The following is a 14,417-nucleotide window of genomic DNA, read 5'->3' as shown; positions in this document are numbered from 1 at the left end:
GAACAACACTGACCAACATACGAAATAAACAGGTATAGGTCTACAATGTACATATGGGGTGAATTCCCATAACTGTCTCACAAGCAAGGCTGCAGCCTTAACCCATTTTGGGCGGGAACCCGAGTGGCGCGCTACGAGCTTGTAGGTCTGCTATTTTTGAAAAATCGTGAAAATGTGGCCCAAATGTTTGAATATATTCTTTCAGAGCGAAAGTTTTTAGCTCAAATCTTTGCTTCTGGGGGGAGGTCCCTGGAATGACATATTCTCAGATGGGGGTCGGCGGCCAAATACATATAATTTTTGGGGTTCTTGACATGAAATATTGAGAACCACTGATATAGAAACATGAGGTTTTTCAGAAAAAATACATTTAAAAAAATACTTTTTTTATTTCGACGTCAGGCCTAAATGGGTTAAATACAGTATGTAAGAAGCCCACCACTCTCCGCCCACACCTCCCCAGGAGGGCTGCTGCCCCATATCGGGCACAGCGTGGATCATCCGCAGGATTTTAGCTTACTTCACCCTTTTCAGAAAGGAGAGTAGGCCTAGGGGCTTCCAAAATCTTCCCCGAAATCCTTAAGTTTATCTTTGAGTATAAATCGAATTCTTTCCAAGTGTGCAAAAACAGCAATACAGTTCCTAAATCAAAGGAGTATTTTTTTTGGGTCGGGGTATAACCCATTCTGGGCGGGGAACCCCTTTTGGTGTTTTTAAGCATTATGTTATACTTTAGCTATTGGAAAATAGCAGATCTATAAGCTATAGCGCGGCACCGAGTGCCGCGCTACGAGCTTGTAGGTCTGCTCTTTTTGAAGAATCGTGAAAATGTGGCGCAAATTCTTTCAGAGCGAACGTTTTTTACTCATATCTTTGCTTCTGGGGGAGGGTCACTGGAACAACATATTTTCAGATTGGGGGTCGTCGGCCAATTACATATAATTTTGGGGGTCCTTGACATGAAAATGTTTGAGAACCACATGCATAGAAACATGGGGTTTCTCATGAAACTGTCAGGATTTAGAAGACATTTGTAGAATTGTGCTCAGGTCTAAATGGGATAAACAGCGTTTCAGACAGCTAGGGCCCTCGCTAAATGATGCTCCGTGACACGGCGCAGAACTCCTGATCTACATACTAAGCTGCAGCGTTCGGAGGAAAAGCTCGCTTTATATTCATACCGTGGTGTACACACCCCTAAACATTAGCATCTCGTTTTTCAATCCCCCCAATACATATAACCCCCCCCCCCCCCCACATACACCCCAGGCCCACGTCAAGTGCTGAAAAACAAAAGAAGCTGTGCGAGTAAACGCACTTTATAAAATCACAAAGTTTGTTTGGCAAAATAAAAACCTAAACCTAAAATTATACACACACACATATATATATAATATAATAATATATATATACAGTATATCTTTGCTGTCAGGAGGAAACCCCATAACTCCAAAATGTTCATCTTTCAGGATATTAAGAAAATCTTATATTTTTAAAACAAAGCAATACAGCCTCATCAAAGTTGGCGTTGTAACTTTATTGTCAATTACTACCATGAGAGGGGGAGAGGTGGTGGAGTTAGTCGCTTTAGCGTTTAGCAGACATGTTGAGGGTCCAATGGAGTTAAGAGGTTTTTGTCCAAAGCACTTTTTATGCTACTTTCCATTGGTTCAATATTTTCGAAACAACACTAGAGACGTAAAGGGTGTTCAATAGCACTGATTTATGCCACAAAAATACATCTAAAAACCTCAAAAATGGAGTTATGAGGTTTCCTCCCGACAGCAGAGATATGCGTTTTATTTTATTTTATTATTCTGATTTATCGGTAATGTCATGCAGTACTCACTCCTCATGCGGGATGTACTTTTCACAGAGGAGGAGGAGGAGGAGGGGAAATAACCCATTTAGGCCTGACGTCGAAATAAAATAAAAAAAGTCTTCTGAAAGAATATATATTCAAAGATTTGTGCCGCATTTTCACGATTTTTCAAAAATAGCAGACCTACAAGCTCGTAGCGCGCCACTCGGTGGCGCGCTATGAGCTTGTAGATCTGCTATTTTTCAATAGCTAAAGTATAACATAATGCTTAGTTAAAACACCAAAAGGCGTTCCCGCCCAGAATTGGATAAGGCATGTACTGTAGCAGGGTGTTGGAGAGAGGTATAGGGTTCTATTTTCTGCTGATGTTACAGAGGCAGAGAAACTGTGAGGTAGACAGAAAGAACTCTTGAGGCTGCGCTGTGAATCCAAGGTTACCAGGAAAAGGAGCGCTAGCTTCTGCTGCGTCTTCAGAGAGAGGGAGGCAGCGTTTTGATTAAGGCGGTTAAGGAAAGTACGGCGAGCAGGCCCGTGTGGACGAGAGCACATCCATTATTGAATGGAAAACTGCCAAAATTGTATTATTTAACGAGTTTGAGTGGGGAGCTCGTTCTCATTTTAACATGGAAATAATGATAACGCATTGTTCATTAACATGTTGACTAAAGAACCAGGGGTGTATAGCACCAAATCATGCATGTGCCCTGGGACAAGCAATCTTTGTGGGCCCCACACAGACATTTTTTTGTGTTTTATTTTTATTTTTAATTCAGGCTTTCCCCCACGTTCCCCCCCCCCCCCCCAGTCCGATGTCCCTGCTAAGAACACATGTATTTGTGGTCTCACGGCCACCGTTCACATCAGAGTAGTACTCGGCACAACAAGTCGATTTGAAACTGCAGGCAACTATAATATACTCGCAAAAGAATTCCAACACGTATCATACAGACAGTATGTGTGCTGCTGCAACATCGTGAAACTAGCAAACTTGTGTGACTCGCCATGATGAATCACAAGCAATGCTGTCAGTCGGTTTCCTACAAGCTAGAGATGGAGTAATTTACACCGCCGCCACTTTTCTCTGCAACACCCAGAAGCGGTTTAATCTCGAGGTGAATCTTTGATGTAAACTGTTGAGTGCTGCTATAAGACTGATAGCATGAATGCACGATAAGGTCACAGCGAGCGGAGCACTAACAGGGGTGGCTTCTACACCGCATTTCAACTTTAATCTTATATTCGTTGCTGTCGGGAGGAAACCTCATAACTCCATTTTTGAGGTTTTTGATTTATTTTTTGTTGGCATAAATCAGTGCTATTGAACACCCCTTTACGCCTGTGTGTTGTTTCTAAAATATTGAACCAATGGAAAGTAGTAAAAAGTGCTTTGGACAAAACCTCTTAACTCCATTGGACCCTCAACATGTCTGCTAAAGCAACTAACTCCACCACCTCTCCCCCTCTCATGGAAGTAATTGACAATATATGAAGTTACAACACCAACTTTGATGAGGCTGTATTGCTTTGTTTTAAAAAATATAAGGTTTTCTTAATTTCCCAAAAAATTTACATTTTTTTATTTCCTGAAAAATAAACATTTTGGAGTTATGAGGTTTCCTCCCGACAGCAGAGATAGGTTGAAAACTACTGTATACTTGTACTGTATACTATCCACATCGTATTGAACAAACTAATAGGCACTGGATGTACAGTATGGTATGACCAACCAATGCAAAATTGTATTGTCTTCTTTCAAAAGTGTTTTATATGATAGGGGAAAAAGGCAAAATGAGCTGTGAAAAAAATTGAATTTTAACCCATTTGAACTGAGCTCGATTCTACAAATGTCTTCTAAATCATGACAGTTTTCTGAAAAACCCCATGTTTCTATGTCAGTGGTGCTCAACCTTTTTCACGTCAAGGACCCCCAGAATTATCTGTATTTGGCCACGGACCCCCATCTGAAAATATGTGGCTCGAGTCCAGGGACCCCCACAATGAAAGATATGAGTTAAAAAAATCCGCTGTGAAAGCATTTCACATCATTTTCACGATTTTTCAAAAATAGCAGACCTACAAGTTCAAAGCGCAGCACTCGGTATGAGCTTGTAGATCTGCTATTTTTCAACAGCTAAAGCATAACAAATTCTTAATACTCCAAAAGGGGTTCCCGCCCAAAATTGGTTAAGGACTGCACACATGTGTTGGTTAGGTGCGTAAATAAAGAAAAAATATATTCGATGCAAAAAATATTTACCTGGGCTGCTGCTATACAAATAAACTAACTTTTAGAATGTATTTGTTATGCCATGTGATTACAAGGTATTTCAGTTATCAGCGAGAATGAAAGGGAAGGCGTGTACTACAAGTTGTATGGGTTAGAGACGGTCACACTGACAAAGACGAGAAGCCGAGCTGGAGGTATACGTAGCAGACTGAAATGTTGAGGGTCTCTATGGGAGCGCATGTTAGATGTTTTGGAGATGAAACCAGAGAGGCCAGACTGTGATGGTTTTCGACATGTACAGAGGAGATATAGTGAGTATATCGGTAGAAGGATGCAGTTTTCTTTTTTAGTTTTAGTCATAGTCTCTTGAATAGCTTTCATTTTGTTTTTCATATTTTAGTCACCCGGAATGTTTTAGTATTAGTCTAGTTTTAGTTGACTAAATATCATACGATTTTAGTCGACTAAATCTACAGTTGAATCTAAATGGATTTCGGCGGGCCCTGATGCCGTCGTAATGACATTGGCTATTTTCAGCATGCAACCAAGTGTAAAATGACTTACACTGGATCTTTTGTCCACTAGTCCCTTCCTAACATTTTAGTATAGTTTTTATTTGTTGACGAAATTGTCGATATAATTAATCTCAGTTTTAGTCATCATAGCTTAGTTTTCATTTAGTTTTTCGTCTTAGTTTTAGTCGACGAAATCAACACTTACCTGCTGAGGTTGGAACTGCCATGCAGGAGGCCTAGAGGAAAACTAAAAGAGAGGAGTTACAGTACTGTATGGATTTACAGTAGTGAAAGAGAGGAGTTACAGTACTGTATGGATTTACAGTAGTGAAAGAGAGGAGTTACAGTACTGTATGGATTTACAGTAGTGAAAGAGAGGAGTTACAGTACTGTATGGATTTACAGTAGTGAAAGAGAGGAGTTACAGTACTGTATGGATTTACAGTAGTGAAAGAGAGGAGTTACAGTACTGTATGGATTTACAGTAGTGAAAGAGAGGAGTTACAGTACTGTATGGATTTACAGTAGTGAAAGAGAGGAGTTACAGTACTGTATGGATTTACAGTAGTGAAAGAGAGGAGTTACAGTATGGATATACAGTAGTTACAGTATGGATATACAGTAGTTACAGTATGGATATACAGTAGTGAAAGAGAGGAGTTACAGTATGGATATACAGTAGTTACAGTATGGATATACAGTAGTTACAGTATGGATATACAGTAGTGAAAGAGAGGAGTTACAGTATGGATATACAGTAGTGAAAGAGAGGAGTTACAGTACTGTATGGATTTACAGTAGTGAAAGAGAGGAGTTACAGTATGGATATACAGTAGTTACAGTATGGATATACAGTAGTTACAGTATGGATATACAGTAGTGAAAGAGAGGAGTTACAGTATGGATATACAGTAGTGAAAGAGAGGAGTTACAGTATGGATATACAGTAGTTACAGTATGGATATACAGTAGTGAAAGAGAGGAGTTACAGTATGGATATACAGTAGTTACAGTATGGATATACAGTAGTGAAAGAGAGGAGTTACAGTATGGATATACAGTAGTTACAGTATGGATATACAGTAGTGAAAGAGAGGAGTTACAGTATGGATATACAGTAGTGAAAGAGAGGAGTTACAGTATGGATATACAGTAGTGAAAGAGAGGAGTTACAGTATGGATATACAGTAGTTACAGTATGGATATACAGTAGTGAAAGAGAGGAGTTACAGTATGGATATACAGTAGTGAAAGAGAGGAGTTACAGTATGGATATACAGTAGTGAAAGAGAGGAGTTACAGTATGGATATACAGTAGTTACAGTATGGATATACAGTAGTGAAAGAGGCTATAGAGCGTCCCAGTCCCGCCCCCTACCATGGCCCAGGAAATGATTCTCCGTTAATTTTCCTCATAGACATTTCAGAAAGTATTTATTTAAAGACGTTTACGCCGCGGACAAAGCCAACTCGAGTCGTGACAAATCATGACAACAAACACAATTTTTTGGGCCGAACAAATAATTAGAAAGAAGAAAAAAACGGCAGGTTACAACACTTTTTTTGTTGTTTTTCTTCTTTGTAATTATTGTTTGGTCAAAAATATTGTTTGTGTTGTCATGAGTTGTCACGACTCGAGTTGGCTTTGTCCGCGGCGTAACAGTCTTTAAATAAATACTTTTTGAAATGTCTATGAGAATAATGCATTGGGATTCATTTCCTGGTCCAGGGTAGGAGGCGGGACTGCGATGCTCTATATGGCATGAAGTTAGTCTGTGTGAAAGAAGAGGAGGCAGAAGACAGGGTGAGATGAGATGGAGGCAGTGTTGTTTTCGTCGACTAAAACTAAGACGAGAAATGTTTGTCGACTACCTTTTTTCACTGACGAAAACTAAGCTACGTCGATGACTAAAACTAAGACTAAATATATTGACGATTTCGTCAACAAATAAAAACTAGACTAAAATGTTAGGAAGGGACTATAGTGGACAAGAGATCCAGTATAAGTCATTTTACACTTGGTTTGCATGCTGAAAATAGCCGATCTACAAGCTCACAACGCGTCGCGCTGCGGCGCGCTGTGAGCTTGTAGATCGGCTATTTTCAGCAAGTGTAAAATCAGTCATTACGACGGCATCAAGGCCGCCAAAATACATTTTCGTCGACTAAATCAACTGTAGATTTAGATTTATGAAAACTATTCAAGAGACTGACTAAAACTAAAATGTGCTGCCAAAAACAACACAGGATGTGGGAACAGAAGAAGAAAACAGTGCCAATGAATGCATTATACTGTACAGTATGTCACATTTTTGAAGTTAAAACTGCGTCTCACATTTACATATTGACACTGTACTGAGTGATGCTGGCAACCAATAATGGCAAATTTGAAAGCGGTGTATGTAAGGTCCAAAGTTACATCCCTCTAAGCCTCATTCCCAGCCATTTCTCGTCTCAGGAGAAAAGCCTGGTAACGACCCGATGCAGAGCGTGTCTCTATAGGGCCGGACTTCTGCTCATAGGAGGCCTTAGCTATGTTTCATCAGTTTCAATTGAAACGGGCCTCCACCCTCAGGGGGGCCTCCGAGCTACGACTGACCGCCAGACGTCATTCAACCCCCCGCCACCCTTGGCCCTCTCTCTCTCTCTCTCTCTCTCTCACTCACGCGCTGCCTTGCTCTCTCCCACGATGTTAAAGTTACACCTATTTCAGGTTAATAACCTGGGTAAAATGTGCAGCATTGGGAGGTAAATGGGAGACGACAGGATGAGGAGAGGTGTTGTTGCCGCGTAATTGTCGAGAGTAATGGCTGCGTGTGATATTGAACAGTCAACACTGTGCCAATACGCCTGTATCAACAGAATAATTATGTCATAGGTATATATGGGGGCCTCATTTGGTCATGAAACCCAGATTCCTAAGCAGGAACAAAAGCATGGCAATACATCACATACATAAAAAGTAGTTATCATGAACATGCGTAAGCTATAAGAACGTAACAGTGGAATATCTATATAATAAACCTATACTATACTATACTATACTATACTATACTATACTATACTATACTATACTATACTATACTATACTATACTATACATGCTATAAGTCTGTATAAAATGCTATCTAAGTCTGCATAAAGTGCTTATCTAGGGGGCTATAGGGCCATGATGGAGTCTGAAGAGGTGGGTTGTTGTCAGACTATACTTTAACATGTCTCTCCTCCACTTGGCCTGCAGCGATTGGCCGGACGCTGATCCCTCGCTACTTCAGCACGGTGTTCGAGGGCGGCGTGACGGAGCTCCACTACATCCTCAAGCACTCCAAGGAGTCTTTCCACAACTCCTGCATCACCGTGGACTGTGACCAGTGCACCATGGTGACCCAGCACGGGAAGCCCATGTTTACAAAGGTAGGAGGAGGAGGAGTGCGTTGGTGAACACCAGTGTTGTTTTTGGCAGCAAATTTTGATTTTAGTTTTTAGTCGTAGTTGAACTTGAATGGTTTTCACTTAGTTTTAGTCACATTTTAGTCACCTGGAATGTTTTAGTGTTTAGCCCATTTAGGCCTGACGTAAAAAAAAAGAAAAAGTCTTGTAAATCAATTGACAGTTTTCTGTCAGGATTTGCGCCACATTTTCACGATTTTTCAAAAATATAGCAGACCTACAAGCTCGTAGCACGGCACTCGGTGCCGCGCTATGAGCTTGTAGATCTGCTATTTTGAAATAGCTAAAGTATAACATAATGCTTTAAACACCAAAAAGGGTTAGTCTAGTTTTAGTCGATTAAATGTCACAAGATTTTAGTCGACTAAATCTGCAGTTGATTATACTATAGCCATATGTTATACTATATTGAAAAATAGCAGATGCGTGCGTAGCTCATAGATCTACAAGCTCATATAGCTTGTAGATCTATGAGCTTGTAGATCTGCTATTTTTGAAAAATCATGAAAATGTTGCGCAGAATATATATACTTTCAGAGCGAACGTTTTTAACTCAAATCTTTGCTTCTGTGTGGGGTGGTCCCTGGAACAACATATTTTCAGATGGGGGTCTGCGGCCAATTACATATCATTTTTGGGGTCCTTGACATGAAATATTTTGAGAACCACTGACATAGAAACATAGGTCTTTCAGAAAACTGATTTAGAAGGCATTTGTAGAATCGATGGTAGGTCTAAATGGCTAAGGTAAAAAACATGTGCGTACTTTCTCAGCACCGGTAGGAGGAGGTGACCCCTACAACTGTCCCTGATCCGTGTCGTGAATATTTGATCGCAGGATGTAATAATAATGGACCATGCAAGACGCGTAATGGTGAAAGATCAAAACTGACTCCATGCTCGCTTTTTTTTCGGGGGGTGGGAGGTCCATATACTCAGTGCTCACCAAGCATCTTAAGTGTGAGCATTGCTGTAGGGCATGACGTTTAACCAGAGAGAGAGAGAGAGAGAGACAGAGAGAGAGACAGAGAGAGAGACAGAAAGAGAGAGAGAGAGAGAGAGAGAGAGAGAGAGAGAGAGAGAGAGAGAGAGAGAGAGAGAGAGAGAGAGAGAGAGTTGCTTGCAAATCACACAGGTGAGATAATTTAACCCCAAACAAACATCACCTCTATAAAAGCAGTAAGAAGAACAGGCCTTCCTGTTTAAATCCATTTGGTTCCTTTCTACACTGAGAGTGTCGCCCGTGTGTGCGTGTGCGTGCATATGTGCGTGTGTGTGTGCGTGCGGGTGTGCGTGTGCGCGTGCAGTATCTGGTCCAGTAGATCTGTGATACAGATGGCTTGCTGGGTTTCGGCCTGTTCCTCTGCTGACTGCTGCTTAACCCTTTAGAGCCGGGAACGCATCTGTGTCATTTTAGCTATACTATAGCACATTGGAGCTATTTTTGGTGCTATTTCTTTTTTCTTTTTTTTTAAGCAAACATTTTTAACTCAAATCTTTGCTTCTGCGTGGTCCCTGACTGAAACAACATATTTTGAGATGGAGGGGTCTGCAGCCAAATACATTTGGGGGGGGGGGCGGGGGGTCCTTAACATGATTTTTTTTAACCTTTATTTAACCAGTAAAATCACATTGAGACGGAGTCTCTTTTGCAAGTGGGAACTGGCCCAAGAGGCAGAAACAAAATTCCACTTCAATGCTACACATCATACATGTCAAATGTACACAACAGCCCACATAAATCATCCGTGACATACCTCAAGAAACCTATGCAAAGTATATATCCAACAATGGTACACTAACAAATTAACAATGACCGGGCGTAAGAAATTGTGCACAGAGCACATACGCAATGTGCATTTTAAAACAGGAAAAAAAAATATATATGGGCCTATGCAAAAGGCTAGTACACATCCGAACATGTGCAGGTGTTTGACTGTACTGTATTTAAGATGAAAAGGTATGATAGGCTATAGCATATTTTGTTTCAGAATAGACATTGATTTTTTTAAGCGTCCTCAGGTCTCACTGGGTTAACCCATTTTGGGCGGGAACCCCTTTTCGTGTTTTAAACATTGTTATAATTTAGCTATTGAAAAATAGCAGATCTGCAAGTTCATAGCGCAGCACTGAGTGCCGCGCTATGAACTTGTATAGGTCTGCTATTTTTGAAAATCGTGAAAATGTGGCACAGATCTTTGAATATATATTCTTTCAGAGCGAACGTTTTTAACTCAAATCTTTGCTTCTGGGGGAGTCGCTGGAACAAACTATTTTCCGATGGGGGTCGGCGGCCAAATACATATAATTCTAGGGGTCCTTGACATGAAACTGTTTGAGAACCACCAACATTAGGTTTTTCAGAAAACTGTCAGGATTTAGAAGACATTCTGTCCTCGGGTCTCAGCGGGTTAAATGAATGGGAGCCCAGGCACCTTGTCAGCGCTGAGCGGCTGGAGCTAAAGGGATTCCATGTCCTCTGTACCATGAACACAGAGATGTGCAGCACTGACTTTCATATTGGCCTGACATTAAACCCTTCTGGGCGGGAACCCCTTTTTGGTGTTTTAAAGCAACATGTTATACTTTAGCTATTGAAAAATAGCAGATCTACAAGCTCGTAGCGCGGCACCGAGTGCCGCGCTACGAGCTTGTAGGTCTGCTATTTTTGAAAAATCGTGTGGCTCAAATCTTTGAATTCTTCTATTCTATTCTATTTCTATTCTTTCAGAGAGAATTTTTTTAACTCAAATCTTTGCTTCTGAGGGGTTCCTGGCTGGAACAACATATTTTCAGATGGGGGTCGGCGGCCAAATACATATATTTTTGGGGTCCTTGATATGAAATATTGAGCACCACTGATACAGAAACATGAGGTTTTTGAGGATCATTTAGAAGACATTTTTTTAAATTTCGACGTCCGGCCTAAATGGGTTAAACCGCTACACCGCCCTTTATTTTCAGGAGTCGGAAATTATGCACTGGGCTCTTTTGTGTGAGAATCTCTCTCTCTCTCTCTCTCTCTCTCTCTCTCTCTCTCTCTCTCTGTCTGTCTGTCTGTGTATGACTCGAGTGGTGCGGATCTTTCTATACATTTCCGGGGATTCTTGTGTTTGGAGGGTATAGGGATTAGGTACTACTGTATGATGGGGCTTGTTCTAATAAGACTCAAACCTCTCCTTGCTCTCTTTCTCTCTCTCTATTTCTGTCTCTCTCGCTCTCTCTCTGTGTATACTGTTTGTACAGTATGTAATATTAGAGGACGATTCTTAAATAATGTCTTCTAAATCCTAAAACTTTTAGCAAAGATTTGAGTTAAAAAAAACGTTCTGCTCCGACAGAATATATATTCAAAGATCTGCGCCACATTTTCACGATTTTTCTAAAAATAGCAGACCTACAAGCTCGTAGCGCGGCACTCGGTGCCGCGCTATGAGCTTGTAGATCTGCTATTTTTCAATAGCTAAAGCATAACATAATGCTTTAAACACCGAAAGGGGTTCCCGCCCCAAAATGGGTTAGGGGTGTAACGGCATCGACGTGCCGATTTCTTAATTCCATCAATCAAAGTATATTGATATAAACGGCAACACATATCGTTTGAATTTGTGTCGTTTTGCAATGCAAACAATTGATTGTATCGATACTAAAGCACTTATTGTAGTTCACAATTTTAAGAAGAAAAAGAGAAAGAGGGGTTTTAATAACTTTTCCATTCCATATCGCTACACTTGGCTATCGATAAATGTGTGTACTTTCTGTGTTCGTGCCAAGGTGGGGGTTTGTCCACAATGTATGTGTTCAAATACAGTGTAATGTTAGAGACCACGGAAGTGAACCTTTCAAGCCTGTTTTCTCAACTCGCTGTTTCTCCGCAAGACATTACTCTATAGGCCATATCTCCAAAACCGGTGGGTCAAACTGAACAATCAATATGTCAATTTGAAGCTGGAAGATGGCAGTCCCTCAGTCAAATTTAGTCACATATTACACAGGATATTTTCGTCGGTGATTTTGGATATTGTACTATTGTGACATAGGGCATAGGAGGGCCTAAGTGTTATATAAAATATATAAATAATATCGGATCGGGAAAAAATAGGTCTCGGCAGATATTCAAAATGAGTATATGTATACTGTACTCCTACTGTATATACTGTATGTTAGTATACAGACTTGTGTACAGTATAGGTCTCGTGAACAGAGAGCTTAAATCTGTGTCTGGCAGCGCTGTTCTCTTTTCATCTTCGCCTAAATTGGACGAGAAGAATTAATTCATTAGAAAAAAAGAAGGAATTCCAATAACTGAGCCTGTTCTCCCAGAGCGCCTAGCAGCAGCCTGCTCTCCACAGGCACCCGTCTGAAGCTGAGCTCACTCTACCAAGCTCTCTCTCTTTCTCATTCCCCTTTCTGTCCTTCAATCTCTCTCTCTCTCTCTCTCTCTCTCTCTCTCTCTCGCTCGCTCGCTCGCTCCTTGCCTTCTCCTCTCGCTCTCTCATCCTACAGCCTCATTCCCCTCCCTCCTCCCCTCTCTCATCCCCCACTCCTTCTCATTGCACCCCCCCCAACACACACACACACACACACACACACACACATGTGCGCACGCACGCACGCACGCACGCACGCACGCACGCACGCACGCACGCACGCACGCACGCACGCACGCACGCACGCACGCACGCACGCACGCACGCACACACACACACACACACACACACACACACACACCACGCTCCCCGCATCCTTCATCCCTAGAGAAATCATCCCTAGCTACCCAGTCGCTCTGCCTCTCTCTCTCTCTCTCTCTCTCTCTCTCTCTCTCTCTCTCTCTCTCTCTGCCTCTTGTCTCGTTCCCTCTCGTCTCCCACTCTCTTGTTATCTCTGTCTGTCTGTCTGTCTGTCTGTCTGTCTGTCTGTCTGTCTGTCTGTCTGTCTGTCTGTCTGTCTGCCTGCCTGCCTGCCTGCCTGCCTGCCTGCCTGCCTGCCTGCCTGCCTGCCTGTCTGTCTGTCTGTCTGTCTGTCTGTCTGTCTGCCTGCCTGCCTGCCTGCCTGCCTGTCTGTCTGTCTGTCTGTCTGTCTGTCTGTCTGTCTGTCTGTCTGTCTGTCTCCACACCTCTCTCTTTCTCTGTCTTTGCCCCTCCCGTCTGTCCATGTTTCCTCTTGGTGGGGGGGGGGGGGGGGGGGGACTGGCCGCGGTCCCACTTGGGGAATATTCCCTGCCGCCGTGACCCCCGAGCTGCGGGTACGGTGCTGTGGGAGAGGATTTTAGGGGGTGGAGTGAGCAGTGTAGCCGGGGGGGGCGATGGGTGCTAAGGACGGGGTGTATATCGCTGACAGGGTCCCTCCGGGCACAGGAAGTCAGCTGGTGTGAGTGGCTACAGCATGCCAGCGAGCAGTTAGTATATGTCCCGCCCCGGGGGAGCCAATGAGCTGGAAGACATCGCCGGGATGCTCCGGGTTATGCGAGTTTACAGCAGTATTGTTTTCGTCGACTAATACTATGACGAGTAATGTTCGTCGACTACCTTTTTCCACTGACAAAAACCAAATGGAAACTACATGACTAAAACTATAAGAAAACATTCCAAGTGACTAAAATGTGACTTTCAAACTAAATGAAAACTATTCAAGAGACTATTATGACTAAAACTAAAATCAAAATGTGCTGCCAAAAAACAACACCGGTTCACTGTGTGTGTGTGTGTGTGTGTGTGTGTGTGTGTGTGTGTGTGTGTGTGTGTGTGTGTGTGTGTGTGTGTGTGTGTGTGTGTGTGTGTGTGTGTGTGTGTGTGTGGGTGGGGGGGGGGGGGGGGGGGGGTGTTGGGATGGTGAGGTGTTGATGGGGTGATCACACAGTGGTGTTACTGTTGATCTGACCCAACCGGGGGGACCTCTCCGCCCCCCAGAGAGCCACACGGCCACCACAGCACCTCTTACTCGGAGCCCCCAGCAGGGGGGGGGGGGGTGCAGCGGGTGTCAGCTCGGAGAGCACGACCCTGGTTAGTGTTGCCCGGCTGGAGGCTTCAGAAGCCATGCGGGGATGGAGGTACAAAAAAAAAACAGACAAAAAAAACAGATCTTCAGTGCTTATGACAAAGTGGTCCCAGCTGTTAAAGAACCTCCATGCAGTTGATCTTTGCTTTGCAGTGAGAAGAGGAAGATTTAGTATTTCTATGGCCATATTAGTCCACTATTATTGATCTTTAAATTAGAGTGAGAATTACTTATTTGCGACCAATGTAAATCCTTTGTGTTGGAAGGGCCGGTTCTCTCTCTATATATTCATCGTTCTCGTGTAATATTGATTGAATTATATCTGTTTCATTGATTCACACTCTATTGATTATTTCCTCGGTTGATTTATTCCTCTCTAGTATTGACGTATCGTCATTTGGATCAGT

The 14,417-nt window shown here is 42.4% G+C and overlaps 1 protein-coding gene across 5 annotated transcripts in view; it reads left to right on the top strand.

The window, feature by feature from the left end:
* The window catches only part of LOC306922246 (LIM domain-binding protein 2-like), a 140,609-nt gene that overhangs the window by 69,842 nt on the left and 56,350 nt on the right, over positions 1-14,417 (top strand). For all 5 annotated transcript variants that reach the window (XM_079499679.1, XM_079499678.1, XM_079499677.1 and 2 more), the window contains exon 3: positions 7,805-7,977. In XM_079499679.1, coding sequence (XP_079355805.1) covers positions 7,805-7,977 — 173 coding nt within the window. The remainder of the gene's footprint in view (positions 1-7,804; positions 7,978-14,417) is intronic.

Source organism: Electrona antarctica (genome assembly GCF_951216825.1).
Source record: "Electrona antarctica genome assembly, chromosome: 1".
Lineage (NCBI taxonomy): Eukaryota > Metazoa > Chordata > Actinopteri > Myctophiformes > Myctophidae > Electrona > Electrona antarctica.
This window is presented reverse-complemented; position numbering and strand designations above follow the sequence as displayed.